We start from the raw sequence: 23,106 nt of genomic DNA, 5'->3' as shown, positions 1-23,106 counted from the left end.
AAAATCACGGAAAAATACTCATGGTTTACTCTTCAAGTAATATGCACATATAAGAGAGCATTTATTGTTGAATTTCAAATGAGTGTTGCAGCAGAGATCATTTTGCAAATTAATATTAACCTGGAGTGTTCGAAACTTGAGCTGTTCTATGTGGCATTCATCGCAACATAATACTATGCAACTGTGGAATTTTTTGTGCTATAAAACTGAAGTTTTCAGAGGAAAAAAAATACAGTTTTAATATTTTGCCTCATCCACATCTTAATCCAGTTTTGTCTTATGTTTTATCTTTTCTTTTGCTAAAAAAATTCGTCGAGAGTGAGTTTTGATCAGAGAAGTTGTACTTAAACAATATTTATATGTTGCGGGATGTATACTTTAAATATTGCGGTTTTTCTCATTTAAGGATTAGTTTCTTTTACTAAAAATTTAGATTTTCTTTAAATTTTATAAACTTTAAATTGTCGAAACGGAACAATCCAAAGAAAATGGTCAATGTGAACTAAAAATAATCATGTAAAAAATTCTTTTAATTTTTACATTTAAAAGATTTAATTTCCTAAATATTTGGAGTTATTCGGTATATAAAATATTACACAACTATGTTACATTACGTAGTATGCTTTCCATTACGTAGTAAGAAGCCAGCTGGGAAATTTAAAAGATGAACTGATCTAGTCCCACTTCTAAAAATTATTTCTGATCAAATAAATATTAAGTATCATTTAGATTTTCAAAAAAAAAAAACTAACTCATAGAACAGCTCAAGTTTCTTCTTCGAACACTCCAGGTAAATATTAATTTGCAAAATGATCTCTGCTGCAACACTCATTTGAAATTCAACAATAAATGCTCTCTCATATGTGTATATTACTTGAAGAGTAAACCACGAGTATTTTTCCGTGATTTTCAGGATTTGACTTTTGTGAAAGATAATTCATGTTTTAATCGAAATTTCGTCACTTTTATGGATGAAAAATACAAAAATAATGGAATATAAGCTTAATTGCATCATAAATCAAATTTTTACATCTCAGTAAGATGCAACCATCAAAAAAAAATTAAAAAAAATAAAGTAAAAAAATATATTAAAAAAAAACAGGATTAAGCATAGAACTAAGCATATATATTTATACATTTTAACCCTAATAATTGTCTAAACTGGATAATTGGATAGCAGTAGAATCATTCATTTAATTTTAGTTTCTGAGATTCCAATTAAGTCGAAATCTATTCAATGTGTTACATTTTATTTGATGCATGAAACGGTACTTTTGAAAAGAAATTTAAAAGCGTGCAATTCCTTTCAACAATTTACGACTTGACGCATGAGCCTTAAGGGCCTGGATCACCGTATTCCAATACTTATCAATTTTGCGATATCGTAAAAATTCAAATATCGTGAAACTTTCTTTTTATTAATTAATTTTTTCTTTTAATTAAAAATTGAAGTATTTATTAAGTGGAAGCAGGGACAAGTTTATCTGAATAGAAACACATGCGTTTTGATGACTTTTATTCATTTTAAACTCGTCTTCTTTAAAATAATTTTTATAAAAATATTTTTCGAATGATATTTCTCCATTTTTTATCTTAATGAAGTAAAAACACGAGACATGCGGTTTTGGAGTAGAATTGTTACTTAGGTCAAGGTATTAGTTTGTTCCAATATGGACTGCAGTACCAGGGAATTAGTAAGTAAGTAATAGTTTAAAAACATCAAAAAATAATTTATATTTTTTGTGTTTGAAAAAAAAGGATGGTAAGATATTAAATAAATCAGCTGGAAGAGACACTTAAATAACAATTTCAGTTTAATTTTTTTTCGTCGTCTGCCTGTTTTAGGCAGTGGGTGTGCGATTGTTCCTGTTTTTCAGTGGCGCCATCTATGGCCAGGAATTCGAGTTCTGCCACGCCATTCACACAACCACAACCCGTTTATAGGGCGGGTCACATTCACACTCAAAGGAGAAAGGACAAAGAACACACAGAGAGAGAAAGAAACACCCATGCCTTGCCCGGGATTCGAGCCCAGGACCTTTCTGATGCAAGGACAGTTCCCTGCCCCCTACACAGGCCGGTGGGCATTTCAATTTATTCCTTTGTTAAATGAAATGTTTTAATACATAAATTTTAGAACAAAATGGAATTGAGATGAAAGTGCATGAAATGTTATTAATTTATTAAAAATAACTATATCTCATATTTCCTCCATTCCAGCCTGTTAGAGATATTTATTTGGATTTAAATTTTTAAATCCCCACAAAACTTAGTTCTATTGTAAGAACTGTATATAAATTATTACGAAATATTATGTATATTTCTTTGAAAAATAATGTATCATTTTAACATCAATTGTTTTTAAAAAGATATGTTTCTTAGTTAAGTAGTCTTCTTAAAATAGTAATTTTAAGTAAAAATAATTCGTTGTGTAAACTTCAAAGGAAAACTGAAGGATCGTAGAGATTTTAAAGTATTGAACTCATAAATTAGAATTTTTTTTCATATGTTTTAAAGAATTACTGATATATTAGATTCTAAATATGTTTCGGTATCCGTGATTAAAGAATAGAATTTGTATTATAATTCAAAGGAGAAGATAGTAGTCTTAAATATCTAATTTAACTAACACAACTCAGTAAAATCTTAAGGCTTAATATAACTATATAAAAAAATAACGAGAATTTAAACAAATTGAAACTAGCCTGATGTATATTTTAAATTTTATATATCTTTGAGTATATATATATATAAGTATTGAACTCATATATTAGATTCAGAAGCATGTTTCTGGTATCCACGAATAAAGAATAAAATGTGTATTATAATTAAGAGGGAAAAAATTAGAATGCCTAAAATTTTAATTGAATTTAGTTTATATAACATCATTCAATAAAATTCAGAAGCTTAATATAACTATATTAGAAAATAACAAAAATTTAAACTGAATAAAAACTGTATATACTGATATTTTCCATAGTAATTTAAATAACTAGTTTTTACTTAGAGCATTTTAGGAAAAAAATGAATTATAACTACTATATTGGAAGTTTTTGGAATTGAATCATCTTCACACTAAGAAAAAAAGTGTGGCCGAAACTATAAAAATAAGATAAGTAAAATTTATCTACTTTTTGGCTCTACGGTAATGTTTTTGGCGAAATTAATATTAAATACGGTTTTTATTATACGCGATAAAATTTGACAAATGTGGTTAAATTTAGTAATTTCATCATGAAACCTTAGAGAATGGTATAAAAATCACCCATTCGGTAAAATTTGCCTTTCAGTATTGTTTACTAAATGGGTGGTAATAAGAGCTTATTCAAATTCCAAAATATCCGGTAAACTGTCACCATATGAACAGAAGCTTTACCAAATGAATTTTTTATGCGGCCGTATATTTCATTTTCATTAACTATAAGTACTTTTTTTATTGGAAATGCCATTATCATACAGTGCTGTAATTTTATCAGAATTTTAATTTCTCCGTGAGATAAATGTGTACACGTAATTTGAAAAATAATAAAACTATTATACACATTCAAATTGAAGGAATTGTACTGCATATACAGAAAACAACACCATGCTTGGTGCTTTAATATTTTGTAAAATCAGTTGAAAAAACGAAATATTACAAAAAAATTAAAACTTGCTTAAAAGTACTGATTTAAAATAAGAATAATTTATTTTGTTTCTTTTTATTATAATAATAAATTTACAGTAAGTAAACTGCATAAATTTATCATTATTGAACTTTGAAAAAAGCATCTTTTCCTTTGACTTGTATATTTCTCAATCTAGTTCTTAAGACGAATCTGGAAACACGGTAGAAACAATCGTTATTTTAATTCCTCATTTACTTTGCTTAATAAATCAATTAGTTTCAACAAACACTTTTATTTAGTCGCTGTATCTTTTTTATTTTATTTAAAATTCCTTTTGAAGTGGCTGCAATCACGCTCAATTTTTCATTTTAAATAACAAGATTTCACGATGAAAATTTCTAGTGCCGCGAACACTCCAAGTTTTTGACGTTTTTCTCATCATTGATGGTAATTTAATTGAGTTGGCGATGATGTCTTGGCGAATCACGTAACTCCTTTCATCTTCTAGCAACCCTGAGATCCAAAGCATCATGAGCCGCGGGAAACGAATAAATGTTAGCGTAGCTTCAGAAGCGGATAGAGATGTTTTCCGCTCTTCAGTCCCAACTCTTTCAATTCGATCTCATTCTCAATATATGATTTTACGAACGATCTCTTCTAACTGAGGTGTATCGTAAATCGACTAAACTTTTCTTCTCCAAAAAAACGAAGGAGAGAAAGAAATCTTTTTACTTTCATTAGTTTTTTTTTCTGTTAAAAAAAGTGGGAAAAAGTTTTGTAAAAGATCTTTAAATGGGACATTTAAAGATGCCGACTTTGAGAATAAACTATTTCTTTAAGTATGGATTTGTTGATGCTTAATAACAGTGAATAATTTTCTTAATTTAATCAACTAAAATAACTGGAGATAAAAACATTGAAGAACTTTCTCTTTTCCTTATGTGGGGCAGTTCAGTGGCATCAGTAATTTTTCTTCATGGATATCTGTGTGCAGTGGTCTATCAACTGTCCATTACAAAAGGTATTTCAATAATACATGTTTAATTCAATACTTGCAATGTCATTAAAATTAGATCACATAAATATATGAAGCGGAACAAAATTTTAAGCACACATTTTATTATACCGTTTACAAAAGTGAATCTTTTTTGATTTAAGTGAAGGCGTGACTATATTTTTCAGTAGAACTGTAAGCCTTTATACAAACATATTTTACTTCAATTACCTATATTTTAAAGGAATTTCCATTTTATCAATTATGAGTTCTTGATTTAAAAAAAGAAATTTTATTGTTTTTACTCGTCTTTATTGATTTCATCATATGGTTTCATTTTTTCATATCACCAAACATCATGACATTCAAAATTATTAGCATTTATTGTTGTCCAAGTTATAAGCATATATATATATATATATATATATATATACTTAACCCATTGACGGTTCTGCACGTAAAAAGAGTCGTATTTCAACCTGCAGTCATCTCTGCATAGAAAAACCTGTTTTCCCTGCTTTTAGATAGGAAAATAGTGTTTTGAGGGAAAACATTTTCCCAATTTTTTTCCATTTTCAAAACCACCAGTGGGTTGAAAGATTTATGTTTTTTGCACTTTATAATAAAACTTTTGAACAAGTAAATATTCCCCCCTGCCAATTAAACATTAATGTAAAATGTTACAAACATGGATACTTTGATTTTTAAATAATACACTTACAAATAAAAAAAAAGAACGTATACCTTAGTTTAGTTAATTTCCACATTTTGCATATTGCATAATCTTACGTCTACTCATATAAATAAACTATAAAATTAGTGGCATTGAAGTTATCTTTATAGCTAATAAACGCAGATTTGAAAACAATGGCATATTAAAAAATCAGACAACTTTTGAATAATTGCGCGAATTTATAGTGTATTAATAGTATAATATATATGTCAAAAATATTCTTTTTCAAATGAGAAAAACATAATGGTTAGATAATTTTTAAAAAAAATTAGATGTTGCTACATATATGTGATAAAAATAAAACTGGAGAAAAGTATTTATATTAAATATATTAGTTTCTGATTTCTACAATTCTGATTGAGTTCTATCATCAAATCTAGGCAAAGTTGTATTCGATTAATCCACATAGTGATGTACTGCTGCTTTACTACTCACATTAAAGAAATTATTCCCCCTTAATTGTTAGGGATCCTAATAATTTCATAATGGAAAAAAATTTTTATGAAATTTTATTAGCCGGACGTTTCTAAGAACCAAACAGTTAATTTTACATTGAAAAATGTTTGTGATATTTTTATTAAGTAATTCTTTCATATTTTAGGAAAATAAAATTGCATATTTCAATGTTGTATAAAGTTTCCACAAATCTTATCAGTTTGAGACAATTTATATCTGTTTCGCATCAATTTGAATTCATCACTCAAAATATATAATGGAAACGGAAATTACCTCAATTCAATTAGACGTCAATAATTTTGCATATCTTTATTGTTAAATTATTTTCAATTGTAAAAATTTGACAAATAATTTCACATAAATATTTCAGATCCTGTTCGCATAAATATAGCAGATGCATAAAGCTGTGTCTCAAATTTATTCGATATTTTACTTAAAAGTTACAAAATATAACAAAATCACAATTTATGTTTGGGGAGTAATTTAAGGAAACGGTAATAATTAATACTGCGTATGAAAAATGTTTGTAATTACTTAAAATTAATGATGTTACTGTGTGATATCAATCATAAACTTTGACGAATGAAGTAATACACACATAACATACCTTGAAAAAGCAAAGAATTTTAAAATCATCTGCTTTTCCACTCATTTCTTGATATTCATTTTATTTTACATGTATCATTATATGTAAAATAATATAAATAAATAAATAAATATATATATATATATATATATATATATATATATATATATATATATATATATATATATATATATATATATATATATATATATATATATATATATATATATATATATTTATATATATATATATATATATTATATATATATATATATATATATATATATATATATATATATATATATATAATGAGAAAGAGAATGGTTTTACGGTTTTTACAGAAAAAGTGTGGTAAAATCCACCAGAATACGGGGAAATTTTCAGTGTTTCTGGTTCTAAGGAAACACTAAAAAGCTCAATAATTTTTACCGAAGCATTTTTTTAATGATTTCGGCAAAATAAACGATTTTTTTTATAATATGCGGTAAAATTTGGCAAAAATGATAAAATTTTATAATTTTAGGTTCATGCTACCTTAGACCATAGCATAAAAACTATTTATTCGGTTTAATTTATTTTTCAGTTTTGTATTTTTTACTAAAAGTGCCGAATGAGTATTATTTTTGAAACCAGAATTTGCGGTAAACCATTATGTTTCAAAATAAACTATTTAAAAATAGCATAATTTGGTTTTCTTGACCATAATTATGGCTTTTTTTTAAAACCAAAAGTGATACTACTCTTCAAAGCGGTATACTTATCAGAATTTCTTTCTTCGTCTATCCTTATAGCTCATAAGTTTTGCCATATAAAATGCAAAAAACTATAAAAAAAAATATTTACAATAAGTATAAGAGTTTCATACGTAAGGAAATCTTTGATACTTCGTAATTTAGAAGGGAGAAATGTTAAGTAACAAATCACATTCATTAGTTCTGCGTATTTTCTTGATTTTTTAAAGCACTTCTCAATCGTATTTGTGATTATTTATGTTTCGAATGATGTTTTTAATCAAATATTCTTTTTTTCACTTTTCTATAAGTTTATACTCGAAAGGTGAATATGAAAGTAGGAAGTAATAACGCTAATTTAAGTGCAAACTGTTTGAAATTCCGGTTCAAATTACTGTGAAAAGTATTCGAAGCTTCTGTGCAATATCCGTAATTTCTATTTTATTGCGATATCCATTTTTATTTAAAATTTTATGTCATAATTTTTGCCGTAATACTTATAAAGAAACATCGATTCAGACATTCTACAGTAAATATTACTATAAGAATTTAGATTTATTAAATTTTTGTCTGTAAAATTTTATGGAAAAAATAGATTTAACGGTAAAAAGTACTGCATCTTGAATATTGTATTTTATGCCGTAATTTTATACGGATTGAATTTTTATTAAGTGCGGTAGAACGATAATTTAGGCAAACGTTTGTTTTCTTTGTATTAGTAAAGGAAAAAATTGAAATCGAAACAAGAATGAAGTATAATTTTATTTTTTTAATGAAGTCAGTAATAAAAGTTTACCCTTATGCAAAATACATATTTGATTTGAAATGTATATTAACCCCTTCATAAATGGTAGAATGGAAAAAAAAGAGCTTCCTCTGGCCTGCATACTCCGAGTCTAAACGTTTTAAAGGTGACTATGAGGACTAATACGTGATTTAATCTGAGAGTACTGCATTGGTATGATTCTGCGCTGTTTTCAAGTCAGTAAAATCATTTTATATAATCATGTGATCACAATTATTTGCTCACTGTTCGAAAGGGTTAAGAATTTAGTAAATAAAAAACTACAATCATTAATGAGGGTAAGATTGGTAAAAAACTTTATCTCAGTAATATTAATATTACTACTGAAAATTTTATTAATTTAGAGACAAAACGTTAGCATGTATCAAAAGCATATTATAAATTAATGGCTACCATTCAAACTACTATGACTACTTCGTTTGAATTATAATCTAACTACTAAAACAATTTCATGACTACTAAAAACTACTATTTGTACAACAATTCTAATATCTTTATTTTTTTAACCTTACTTAAAATAATTTTTCTTTTCAACTGCTCTTAAAAATATATTTTGTTCTGCTGAGACTTTAATGTTATTTAAAATATGCTACCAAAATTTTTTTCAGAAACATTTTAAAAAGAAAATAGACGATTCATTTCTTTCATAATAATTATCATTTTAATTTTTAAAAAAAAATTTTTTGAAACATATTTCCTGAATAATAATGCTTCATAAATTAGTTTACTCCAATTACAAAATTCATTCGAATTTAGTGGCAAGTGTTTAATACCTTTTTTTGTTATAGCTGCGAGTTTTCCATTAATTTTCACTGTACTGTACTTTAATTTGGTACAGCTGCACGAAATTAAAAAATATAAGATAAATATTTACTAATAACATCAATGGAAACTTTGGATTTGACAAACCAAACAAAAAAGTTTCCGTTACTTTAGTTCATTTTGTATTTAATTTTCTTATTTAAAAACTTAAAAAATAAAAACAGCTCTGATTCACAATAATTAATTTCAAAGAGAAAAAAAAACTTATAGCATTAAAATATAAGATATTTTGCATTATTTTCTCGAAAAATAATATCAAATTACATGTCTAAAAACTTCGAAGGAATAAGCAGTACGTTCATCTTTAAAGAATAAAACATTCTAAGCTTAATGTTTATTCTAAGTACATTCCGTGTACATTTTAAAATCAATTCATATAGATGTTCTTAGTTTTGTTCGGCACAGTGTTTTAGTTTCTGCTAATTAAACTTGCTAACGTTTTATGATATTCTAAGTTAGGTGAACATTATTACGCTTCAGAATCTTACTTTAAAAATAAATTATAAAATAATTGAATGTTACAAAATAATTAAACATCATTATAAGCATTCAACTATCTTACATTTAATATTACTAAACCGACAAACAAGACAAAATCTCTCATATATAATTCAAGAAAATTCAACTCAAGTTAGATTAAAAATACGAGATTTCAGTAAAAGCGGGCTCTGACCTATTTCTAAGACATTGTTTCCTTACAAAGAAGATCTAATTTGATTGACCGAATACTATGTTACATTTAATATTTGTTACATATAATATCTCTGAGTAACGAATATTGCTCAGAAAATGATCTTTTTCATTTGCTTTCTTTTCTTTTTTTCTATTCACAACTTATTTGTCAAGGGTAAACCATCAATTGTTATGAGAGAACACAGTAATATATTTTGAGAAATGAATTCAGTATAATAATATTAACATTAGTTCTCATGCATGATAATAATACTCTACCTAGTTATTGTCAGAAATATGTGCCGTTTAGGGGAAGTGCATTAGGCATTAAATAGGCTCTCTCTTAGGCTTTCCTAATGGTCACTTAGGGAGGCTGACACTACTTCAACAACATTCTGGAAGGCATTACGGCGTATTATACGCCGAGAACACGATGCAAATCAGTTTGTAATCATGTTTTCTCCTTCACACGTTAAACGTTGGTATAATGATAAAGGATGATCTAATATAGATTCTTGTTTAGAAAACGAGACAGAATCCAATAATTTATGCTTAAATTGCTTCTCTCTTTCTAAAGGAAGCACTTCTGAAGTCTTAAAACTCTTTGTTATGAGTTTCTAAAAGTATTTGCTAATGGAATTTTCCAATATTGGATGAAGTTAATTTATAAAGAGCAATCAATAAACTATTTAGATCGTATTTTTAAAACTTTGTATCAGTTACAAAATAATGTATAAAGTGTTAATAAGGAAGTATGTTAATAAAGAAGTTAATGAGAAATTAAGTAAAGACGCAATGAGCTGCTCGAAATTGGAGTTAATATTGAAACGAATAACCTAAAAACGAAAAAAAAAATGAGCGAAATCTGAGTAAAATACTAAGGATAACTCTCTCAGAAGTATGAGTCAGTGTTTTTCTTATATTATATTATTCTTATATGCATCATGTTAATTGCATTGTTTGTCTAGTAAATACATTCATTAGAAATTACCAATAAAAATAAATATAAATGTCATTATTAAGAGGACGAAATTTTGACTTAAGAACCCTATCAATATTAAACAATGAAATTACTGACCAGAATGAATTGTAATTTCTTACATAACTTTAATATTAATCTGATTAGTTAAAAAAGACAAATCTGCATATTTTGGCGTAGATGTATATCAGGTATTCATTATAAACATTTTCGAAGGATATCAGTACTTAAATAAATGCATGTAATTTCACAGTTTATTTCAAGATTAAATTTTTATTTCGTATACTCATGAATCTATTTTTTTTTTACAAAACTTCTTAATTGTTCACCTTTATGGTCGACTGCTGAAGAGATTTAAGTTTGTTTTAAATTCTAGTTACCAATTCAGTATAATTCTAGTACATAACGAAATGCATAAAAAATTTCGTAAAAAGTTTTTGTTTTCGATTATGTTTAGGATTGGTTTGAATAGAACTCAATATATTTTTTGTACAATATTTATGTGATCAACGTAAACAAATAAGCAAGTGATCAATTTCAAATGTGTTTACAAATATTTTGCTCTCTTTTAGCTTTTAATAATAAATGTCATCTTAGGCAGATGATGTTCTTACAAGTATCGAGTATCGTTATTGAAACGTATCGAGAAAAAAAAATCGGAAAATTTTGAATGAGAACGAATTAGTGCTGTGCAGTTTATATTCTTAATTGTAATGGTTGGGTATTAATTATTCCTTTTACTCGTAGAACGTGAATTTTATCTGAATTGAAATACAATTTAATGTATGCTTTTTATAATGAAAATTTATACTAATTATTTTTTAAGAGATTTCATTAATGACACTACTTCTAATTAAATTAATTAACCGAAAGTATATAAATTAAATGAAATGTTAAATTTTATAAAGATAATGCGCAAAAATTTTTTAAATAGGTTTTAAGAGAAATATTTTAAGTGTTCTTTTAAAATCTATTCATGCAATAACTTTAAGATGCATTTCTCTTACTCAATAACTAGTTCACGATTAAGATTCTTCCATTACTACATGATCATTTTCCCTTATAAATTTAAAACTATAATTTAAAAAATGCTTTGTTGTTATTACAAGAGCATTGCAAATAAATTAACTAAAATAAATATTTCATACTAGTTACTTTTAATATTTTTTTCATTTGTCTGTCATACTTCGCTTTATGGATGCTACTAATTAATATAGAATTAAAAATGTTTCGAATAGATTTGATTAAAAATATTTTAGCGAAAATTGTGCAATTAAATTTTTGCTCGGTTCATGCAGAACATCGACAAATTAGTGTAAGCATTGCTTAGACATTTTTACCTATGCAATACTTTTTACTTAGTGTGACAACAATAGAATATGTTATCTTAAATGATAAGTTTTATTTGCACTTTTTACCATAATCAAAGCTTACAGTATTTCTGTGATTAAACTTATTCAGGTGATTAAACTATTATTATTATAAACTTATTATTATTATTATAAAATTTGTATAACTTTTACTTATTTTAGAAGCTTTATTTTTTCCTTTAATATGATGAATTTCAGGATAATTTTTTTTTCAATTTTAATAAGTATCGTACCTTTTTAAATCAATATAAATTCTGTACAAACTCTAGTTGCATATTTATAGGAGAATCTTGGACCAAAACCAATATTTATATCGAGCAATTCCACTTCAGAAAGATAAAAAAAAATTCAATATTGCGTATTTTTTTATGAATATGAATAAAATTAAATAAATAATTTTAAACAACTGAAACGGTAAGATATTACCTGATCATAAACTTCATTCACTTTAAAATTATATAAATAGAAAATATATAATTATATAATTATATAATTATATAAATATATAAAAATATTATATAATTATATAAATATATTAAAATATTATATAAATATATAATTATATATTATATAATATATAATTATATAAATAGAAAAAAACTGATTTGAAACATAAAACGAAACGTTGACAACTAAAAATAAAATGGAGTGCAAGGTGAGTAACAAAATGGAAAAACCACAGTAGCCGAGAGAGAAAAAAAATGATGAAAAACAGACTAGAAAAAAATCAGAGTGACCGAAAGCTGCATATGAGGGTAAAATGCATTTCTTTTCCCGATGGAGAGGTGGTGTTGCATCAGTTCAAGCATTAGTTTCTCGCCACATTTTCAACATTTCGTTTTATATTTCAAATCACATTTGTTTCTTCTCATTAACGTCTGACAAGTCTTGAAAATATGAGCCTGTTTTTGAGCGCTTGAAACATGTCGACTGTTATTTCCTATTTATATATTTTTGAAGTTAATAAAGTTTATAAACAGGTAATATGAATAGAGTTGTTTTTATTGATTTATATTATTGATTTATATGACAAGACGAAGCATTGATATCGTCACTACTATTACGGTTATAAGAAAAAATATCTTGTAATTGTTGAAATACGTGCATATTTTAAACTTATAGAAATTATAGCCTTTAAAATAATAATTACAATCTTTAAAAATAATCCAAGCATACAAAATGACAAATGCTACTGTATTGAGAGGAATTATTTTTTTTAATAAAACAAATATAATAACGTTTTCATCATTATCAACTATACAATGTTCAAAAAAATAAGATTTATTTTCAATAAGGTAAATTTAGAGCGTCATCTCTTTAACTTCACTGTTAAAAATGCAAAAAATAAAATAAATTTCATACAAAATAAAACTTTATTTTCATAAAATACACATTTAGAAATTTTTTAAAAAATCATGTGAAAAAAAAATTCTGACGAAGATTTATTTATTTTTTAAGAAAATACAAACAAACCAGCAACTCAGCACAAACTTTGAATTTAAAAAATATTTTTATTCTAAGCGACAATGATTAATATCTTCAATTTTACATTAATGAAAGCAAATTCAAGAACTGAACAATAAATTAATTTCTCCTTATACACGATTTTTCGTAACTGTATTTTTTTTCACCAATTCAATGACATTGTCACTAATTAAAAATAAAGCATAAATCAAATGAGCGTCATATGAAATAAATGTCGAGGAGGGAATGTCTCAGGGCAAAATCTTCTCCTTTTGCATCATTTTTTTCTGCAAAATATGCATTAATTAAGTTCATTTTTGTGATGTTTTTTATTACATAAAAACATCATTTTTTATTCACTTATGTTAAGCTTTCTTTGCACCGATAAGTTAATTAAAGTAATGGACGTATAATTATCAAACTCGTTGTTAAGCTTCTAATCTTCTCTTCTTAAAGGAGAATAAAAATTGAAAGGGGAATAAAAAAAATCTTATAAATTGCTTACATACTCTTTTACCAAGATTTTTTGATTGCTGTTAAACAGGTTAAGTATTGAAATTATGTCAAATCCTTTTAATGAAATCAGTATAACAATGCTGAATTTGCGTTTTATATAATCCTTATAATTGGATACCTCTATTTGACAATATTTTGAAGATGGTAATATTACTAATTGCATGTTTACTAGTTAACACATTTTGTTTTACATCACGTTTTTTGTTTTTTAAGTTATAATAAATTTATTTTTAATGGATTCTTGTCAAAATTTAGGGTCTTTAGAAAACGGAAAAGAAAGTAGCTAAGTAAATAAAGTAATTCAAGAGCTTAATGGAAAAGCATTGCCTATTATAGCTTATTATTTTTATTTTTATAATAATTAGAAGAAATAAATTGTTATGGAACAATTTACATAATTTATTTTCTTCATAAACCTTTTTAATAAATCAATTACTTTTATAATTTGGAGTCAAGAGTAAAAAACTAAATGTAATGAAAAAATTGCTTGGTATTTTTTTTTTAAACTTTATTTTTAAAATATTTATTTCATCATTTTCAACAGCATTTGTTATATTTATGCGTTTACCACATTTGAAATGGTGCTGTGTAGCTTAGATGGCTCTCTATGCAAAAACGACTAAAAAATCTCTTTTTTTTGCCATGCTTAGTGGTCTTGGAACTGAAATTATGAAGAACCTTCATTCGTAAAATTCTGATCAGATTAATGTTTATCATTAGGTGGGTTTTGAAGAGCCATAATTTCAACGAATCCCTGGCCGAAAAATGGTTTTATTGCAGCAAGTTTTTGTTTTTAAGATTTTTCATTTATAGTCACGTTTGCATCATCATTTGTTTAAAACATTTTTCAAAAAATCAGTTATTGCTTACCCTCTTATAACCTCTCACCCCCTTTCCTCTTTACACTCGTGACATGTATCAGATAAGCTCCTGAAGGTAGCTGACCGCAAGAAAATCTGCTACAAAAAGAAGATCTGTGGTAAAAGGCGTCATAGAAAGACCAAGGCAAACCAGAATATGTTACAGTGAAGCTTGTTGAACACATACTGTTTTTGCAAGTCGGGAAGACCTTTCTGTCTCCTTCAAAAGTAAGGCACTCAAGATGGCTACTTGCTAATTTGACCAAAGCAGTCTTCTAACATCTAGTGGTAATTCTCTCTCAATCAGGGTTATTCTTAAGTCATAAAATTATTCGATCGGCATTCTGTTGCACTCGTTTCAGTTTCTGAAGGTTGGCTTCAGACACGCGCAGATGTAAACTGGGTAGCCATATTCCAAAATATGTCTTACTAGCGAAATATATGTAATTCTAAGTGTGGCAAGTGTAGTTCTAGTCTCTGTCAGCTGCATACTTAAAAATGTTGAGGAATTTTCGAGCTTTCGAAACTAAGTGTTCTATTGCTAAGTGTAAGTGTTTATTGCTGTTGAATTCACTAGGAATTTTGCAGGATTTGATGCGAATTTTTGAACTCCTGCAAACACAGAGAGGGCTACCAAAAGTAATGTTAGGGAGTGTTTCAGGGTTAATCACATCAGTGCCAAAATTTTAAAGTAAAATATCATCAGCAAAGATAGCTATATCAACAGATTTCAGTATGTTTTCCTTCACTTCAGGCATAAAACAAAGGGAACAGAATAGGGCTTAAGACAGAACCCTGAGAAGCTCCTCGTTCCAGTCTGAAACTGTCTGAAAAAGTCTTATTGCATTTCACTCATATGGATGCCCGGAATGTCGAGTTGGTTTAAAATTTTCCGCGTTCTCTTATCTTTTGATAGAAGTATAGAACCTGATGTGTAGTACTGTGCGCTTTTCTAAATCCATATAGTTCGGGTAGTAACAGATGATTGGAGCCGATTATTAGATGACAGAGAAAATAATGAAGTCTAGCAAGGATCATTTTTCCCATTAGTTTACAGGTCATAGTGGTTAGTGCTATAGGCTTATAACTTTCCAGACTACTTGCAAATTTGTCTGGTTTTCTGATGGGAATAACAGTTGCTCACTTCCAGTCAACAGGAAGCTTCCCAAAGAAACAAGAATAGTTGATGATGTCTAATAATCTCTGCTTTTCTATTAAGACAAGATTTACGTCTGACCATGTGTATTCCGTCGGAACCAGGTGACTTGGTGAGATCCGAAACGGGCAAAAGTTGAAAGTAATTCATGTGTGTAGAACTACGCAGTTAGTTGGGGGTTTTCAAGGTTTGTACTGCAAAGGCCATTTATTACGTTCTTTGTCTTTGCTTAAAATGATTATTCTCAGTTCAGAATTTCAATCTTCTAGTCTTTTGTTAAAGTAAACCTAGCAGATTGGCAGCGGATTTATCATCTGGGGAAATTTCATCAATCGAGTTCGTCACGGACTTCGTCACGGACTTGCAAGTCTCGGTTTGTGGCTGTTCCCAATTGATGATTTTGATAATTTTCTGAATTTTAAAATCTGGTGATCTAGCGTCTAGCTTATTGTAAATCTCTTTCCATTTAGATTATCTTAAGTATGCATAAGCAATTTTTATTTCAGCATTTATTTTATTTAGCTTAGTTCTAGTACAATGATTAACAGTGTCGACAAATTCTTGTAAAAGGAGTTTTCTCTTCTCATCGTTAAAAAATGGTTCCGAAAGGGGATCTGTAAGAATTATAATTAAATCTTCAGAATTGTATTACATTATATTTACATATGCCTGAACAGACTTTAACAACAAAATTTGATTTAAACTATTAAAGGAAAATGAGATAAAAAAAATTATTAAATTAAAAAAAAGAAAGTGATTATAATGTGGCAAAAATGTCTTTTTTTTGTTTTTGTTTTAGCCAATAAGTTTATGAACGTATTTGTGTAAATACGTTATTGTGTGTTTGTATCATTGTATATATCATTTGATAATACCTTTTTTATTAGATCAGAATCCATTTATCTATGCAATCTATGCTATGGAATGCTACAGAATGCTTCGTGTGAATTACAAAACAGCTTTTGCGATTTAGTTCGTAAAATATTTAACAGATTTTGTTGAAAAATATCTACATAGGATTTTGAAACTTCTCTTAAGAGCTAACAAATAAAAATAAATATTTAAGTCTAAAGAATTCATACCAAAGAATTCATAAAAAGGGTATTGTTATAAGGCATGCATTAGTGCTCAAGTTTTTAACTTAAATTATTATCCCTGCTATTTAATTAGAACTTTGGAATTATTTCTGAAAATAGAACGTCAAAATTTGCTTGGGTATAAAATAAAACTGGATTAGTTTTTTTTAAATTAACTTTGGTAAAGATAAAGAAAAATTTTACTTTAGGGAAAAATATTTATTCTTTCGCAGATAAAATTTTTATATTGAATTAAAATTATTTTTCTTTAAAATTACTTATAAGCATATAACTCTGCATTCCATAATTCTGTTATGAAACAACTAACTGAAATTTATTTTGCTATATTCACTTCGATCCAAAATATAAGCGTTTCTATAGAAAATGTATGCAATTACGTCAAAGTTTTACCACTGAAACATCATTTTAAATGAAACTGTAACTATAAGATGCATGCAGTTCTGAAAAAATCTAACTAAATTAACATTACTATATTAAAAATGCAATAGTTAAAGGTGTTTTTATGAATATGTCTTACAGATGTGAGAAGTGATGTCGTAAACGAAAGCATGTGTAAGTCCCATTTTAGAAAAATACTTCCGTAATTAAATGATGATATTTATTCTCAAAACAGGATCTCCTTATTAACTAAAGAACGCAAACTAATAAAGCTCTCGAATATACTATAAATCTAACAAAAAGCTCATTTGTTATTACCTGTCACTATCTAATATTCTGTCAAATAAATTATTCAAATGCTAATAAGTAATAGTCAAACTAAATGATACATCATATTTATTTCGCGCACGTAACTTTATAAATACACACGTGACGGTTTCGTTAAATGAAGATAAAAAGATACATGCAATTCAATCTTGATAAAATGTCTCATTTATTCACAAACTTGAAGCCAATTTACAAGTCTGAATTATGTATGATTTCTTTTCAAATTTGTTCTAAATCTCATTATTACATTTTGAATGTGGCATCCTTTTTTAAAATGAAAAGGAATTCTTTGAAATGAAAGCGAAACATAAAAAATTCATATCTCTTTCGCTGAGAGATTTTACTCTTAAATGGATTTTATCTCAAAAAATTTTCCATCATTTTCCTTCACTGATTTCTAATCAGAGACTTGTCAGAATTTAAAGTGTTTTTTTGGAGTATTCAGAGCAATTTATATCTGTTATTTGGATCAGTATGCGATTAAGAGCGCTAAGGGGTACTTTTTAAACGGGAAGAAGAAATAAACAAAATTTATTTATATTGAGTATATAGCTTCCAGATATTTAAAAATAAATCCCAAAAATGGAATTTATTCATTCTCATATATAATATTTATAAATAAATAAAAACAAGAAACTAAAATATTATTCTTATTATTGTATAAACCAAACTTAAACATTTTGTACCTAAAAAACGTAAACGAAGTCCAATTTGAATTTTGACGTAATATTTTTATTGATTACATTGCAACGGACTTCGTGTTATTTTATTAGGGTTAAATATAATATATGTTTCTTTATTTTCTTTGATATAGAGTTTGAACTTAAGCATATGTAGAATATAATGAAAAAATATTATTAGTAATTCTGAAAATATGCCTGTTATATTAAATGGTTGCTTTTAATCATTCTTATGGCTGTTTATAATGGTTTACGATGTTATTACGATGTATTACCATGTTATGCTATTTCTGATGGCTTTTTTTTTTAAAGAAAAACAGTATTTTTATAAATAGACATCTTTCAATGTCATCCTTCTTCTAATAATTTTTTTTAGTATTTGGTAGATCTACGTATTTGGTATATCTCAATTTCTCTCTGTTGCTCTTGATTGACCTTGTTAATTGATCTTACTTCCTGTTTGAAAGACATAATATTTACTTTTTATTTTTTCTATCTTTGCTATTTATTTTTTCAGAAAATTAATTCAAATTAAATTTCTAACTATTCAGTTTATTGCTATAAAGTAAAATTTTGTTTAACGATCCTTAATCAATGTAATGTTACAAAACATTAAAATTTTTGTTTAAATATTATATCTTGCGAATTTTGTTATTTCTGCAAGCATCTTTCAATAGGATTCTTTTCCTAAACCACTTTTTTTAGTATTTGGTAAGGCAACTCGTTGTTTGCATCTCATTTTCTCTCAGTTGTCCTTGATTTGACAAATTAATTTATTCCACTTCATTTAGCCTGACAATATTGTTTTGCTTTACTTGCTATTTATTTTCCTTGCAAATTAATTCAAAGTTTATTCCTCTTTAATTATATAGTTTAATTTTCTAGAATCGATATTTTAGCGATCATTAATTATTAAATTATTGAAGCTTTTGAAATTTTGTCGTAATATTTTATCGTTTAAACTTGATTATTTCTGTTATAAAATAATGTTATAAATATTATGTTTACAATATTAGGTTACAGATATTTTTGCGCGAGCTCGTTGATGTCTTAAAAAAATATTTATGACTTCTGAAAGGACAATTTTGCATCAAATATCACTAAAAAGAGTAATTAGAGAAATTAAGCTTAATTTAACTATTCGTGTAACTATTATTCTAGTGCACTTAAAGGTGGTAGAATTAACGACAAAATCCTGCTCTGAATTCAGTTGGTATATTCATGTTATACTACACTTTATTTGAATAAAATTAAAATCACGATAACTTCTTGATTAAATTCTTTAGATTTAACTTTAATAAGAAAAACTGTGAAAAAACTATCAGCGTTAAACACATTATAGGAACATACTATCATATATTTCACGAATAAGAAAACAACGGTTTCTTTTACAGAAAAATTACACTCAAACATAAGAAAAGGCTTATATACTCGAAAAATGATTTTAAGTAGACTTTTACTCAAATTGATTACTTTAAAATTATTTAAACTTTACACTTAAACTATAGATTACTTATTTCATTAGTATCTAAGCATATCTGGTATTGCATTGGTTCAGTCAACATCATTAAATAGTTAACATCTTAGCCAGTTTTGATGGGAAAAAAACAACATATAAACTTAATAATGGCAGGCATTATTTTAGAACTATCCGATAGTTGTTTCGATAGTTGTTTCTCTAGTTCCATAATTGAACGGAGCAATAAAAAAGTATTAGAGAGAGAGTATTAAAAAATATGTTTATCACTTGGTTAAAAAATTTAATATTTTTATTTCTGCAATATTTGATTATTTTTTTCAAATCTCAGCGAATAATAATTTTAAATAAATAATCCTGAGAAACCGGAATTCAAAAAGGTGGGTGACTAGTTTTGTAAGCTTGAAACAATTCAACTGTTATTTCTAGTTTGTATATTTTTGAAGAGAATGAAGACTTTAATCAAGAAAAAAAAAAGTTCTCCTTTTTTCTCATAAAACTCAGATAAGGGGAGGAGTTCTTTATTAACAGAATTTAGCATGATTCAAGTTAATATATAAGATTAATCTATATTTAAGTGATAGTAATAGAATGAATTCAAAATAATTTACATGCTGTTCTTTGTGTTAATGCTAGCATATTAGGTTGTTCTATTCAATAGATAAATAGAATCTACGGTACGTTTTAATAAGCATACTTTATCGAAAAATATAGCAAAATTTTGAAATAATTTTATTAAAGCAAATGAAATTATTGTTATCTTTTCAATATAATAAGAATTAATTTCAAAGTAATAATCATGCTTTAATAATGCTATACTGACCAGATGAACGGGAAAAAAAGAGAAAGTCGCAAAGTAAATTACCTCAAGCCAAGAGCACCAGTTGTCCAAATATTAACTCAATTTCCCTCTTGAGGGATCTAGTATCCTAGAAACTTCGTCTCTATCCTGACCACGAACGTGTCCGGATATTGTTATTTAATAAGTCCGTGCTCTAGTTACCCAGGGGAGAAGGACTGGACAAGGAATATAGCTTCAGAGTTTTGATTATGTGTCCATCTCTATTGCAATGCGACGAAAGCTATGGTCTATTAAATATGGAATTTGAATTGACAAGATTAATTGTTATTATATTGGAAAGTTTTATGGATAACATGAATATTAAACGAAGGCGAAAGTACATCAATTGCATTTTTCATATTTTTAGTAGTTAATATTTTATAAGGATATTCCATGATTTGTCTCTCCACTCAAATTAGTTAATATATTTGACAAAAAATTTAAATATGCATCTGTGCTTAAAATGTCCTGGTACTAAATGTGGAATAACTTGGTCCTGGCGCATGCTAAAAAACATTTATTCACATTCATAAAACCATACTTTCTAATTGTTTATTCGCTATCGAGCCATCCTAAGGATATGATTACTTCATTTCCCAAATCGATTAAAGTCATACATTGTAAAAAGTTCCAGATCAAATTACGTAAAAAAGTACCAGCACCAAAATATAATACGGAATCGAAATATCTAGTATACCGTAATTTCAGTAGTAATAATTACGGTAAAATCATTGAATTGCTCTAAGTAAGAAATATTACTGTAAACATTACAGTAAAAACGGATAAAAATATGTGATTAATATTTTACGAAAAAAACGGATTTTACGGATGATGAACCCGAAATGCTGATATTTTAAAGTGGAATTTTGAAAGAAGTAAAGGCAATAAAAATAATAATCCGAAATATTGATTACTTCTGAAATAATTTGTGTGTAGACGCACACAAATATTATTTAGCAACAAAAAATGTTAATTAGAGGTTTAATACTGGCAATCAAGGAAAGTTGTTTCAAATAAATTATTTCATCAGTCTTAAACGATATCTGACTATAAAATAAAAATAAAAGAGGAAGATTTCGAAAGAAGAAGAATGGATCAGAAATTTAGTAATTCACAAAAGCAAAACATTCATCTTACTATATACGAAAACCTTACGATTTGTTCCGATTATTGATACCTCTCGATTTTATTAACGCAATTATTATCATTTGTTTCTGATACATTCTTTTAGAAGTCGAGTATAAACTTTGAGAATAATAATTTTAAAGAAAATATAATTAGCTGATTTGTAAATTGAAGATTGAATTAACTGATTTGTAAATTAACCTGATTCCTGATTCGTAAAATTGATCATATCGCTATTAGAAGACCAAATAGCATATAGTAAAAATGATACTTTCTGGAATATCTCGTCCAATAATTATTTGTTATTGAACTCCAAATGCTCCAATATTATAATTATGGACTTTCAAGCAGGAGTATATTTATGAAGAAACTTAATTAGCAGCTCAAAAAATTCATAACTCATTCTAATTTCAGCTTATCCTCTTTTTTGAAAAAAAAAATTCTTACTGTATAGTAAAATAGTCTGACTGCAAATTTTTGAATAGATTGATGACACTGAGTTAGACGTTTTGTTTTTCTGTCGTTGTGTATTTTGTGTTATCTTTTTTCTATCAGTTAAAGAAATATAATTTGATTACATTCTAAAGTAACCATAAGGTTAATCATGTAACTACAATATTTATTGTTTGTTTGATATCTTGTCAAATGTAAAGCACATAAGAAGTTTCTAAAAAAATGATCTCTCTTACAAATGCAAAGTAGGACTTAAAATTAAAAATTGAGAGCTAAATATTATAAAATTTGGAGATATCACAATCAATAAAAACAATGCAAAAGTATATTTATTATCTATTTACTTCTAATTTGGTGTAATGTTTATAAGACTATAAAAACGCATAGAAAAGCTGTTGTTACAGAAAGATTTAAATAAAATACTTAATTTCATTTGGAAAAATAAATGACGCAAACGGCATGTGAACTTATCTATTGATTTTGATTTAATTAAACTAAGATGCTTTAGGTCTAATCTCATTTATATTTACCTTTCAGGTAAAATTGTATATTACTTAAGTACCCATTTTAGTTTGTGAATTCAAAACATTTTCTTTTTTCTCATCATAAAAATTTCCTTTGGAATAAGTCTCTCGGATTATAACAGATATTTGCTCTTTAAGCTTTGCTTTAAAACTCATCGTTTAGATATTTTCTGAATTTTAAAAAAAGTCCAAGGGATTTATAAAATAGTTCTTAAACCTTTAGGTTCATTCAGCTATATGCGACACAAACAATTTGAATATTTTACAGAATTTTCCCAAGATAAAATATCTCTTTGCACATCTAGAATTAGATGGAGCAAAAATTATTACGAAAATGAAATATTCTCCTTAAAGAAACCCACTAATCACTTTAATGAAAATAATTGGCTCAGTACGTCGTTTAGTTTCTATACCCAAAGAGAGAAATCCCACTTGAAATTAGAAACAACTTG

General features: G+C 26.7%; 1 protein-coding gene across 1 annotated transcript in view; it reads left to right on the top strand.

Moving 5' to 3' along the window:
• The first annotated feature begins 4,154 nt into the window (after positions 1 to 4,154).
• The window catches only part of LOC107442811 (lachesin), a 251,356-nt gene continuing 232,404 nt past the window's right edge, over positions 4,155 to 23,106 (top strand). The window contains exon 1 of the mRNA XM_016056467.4: positions 4,155 to 4,629. Within this exon, the coding sequence (XP_015911953.3) occupies positions 4,548 to 4,629 (82 nt within the window). The 5' untranslated portion in view covers positions 4,155 to 4,547. The remainder of the gene's footprint in view (positions 4,630 to 23,106) is intronic.

The sequence above is a fragment of the Parasteatoda tepidariorum genome, chromosome 8 (assembly GCF_982258835.1).
Source record: "Parasteatoda tepidariorum strain Cologne lab strain chromosome 8, Ptep-v5.0, whole genome shotgun sequence".
NCBI classification, from domain to species: Eukaryota; Metazoa; Arthropoda; class Arachnida; order Araneae; family Theridiidae; genus Parasteatoda; species Parasteatoda tepidariorum.
This window is presented reverse-complemented; position numbering and strand designations above follow the sequence as displayed.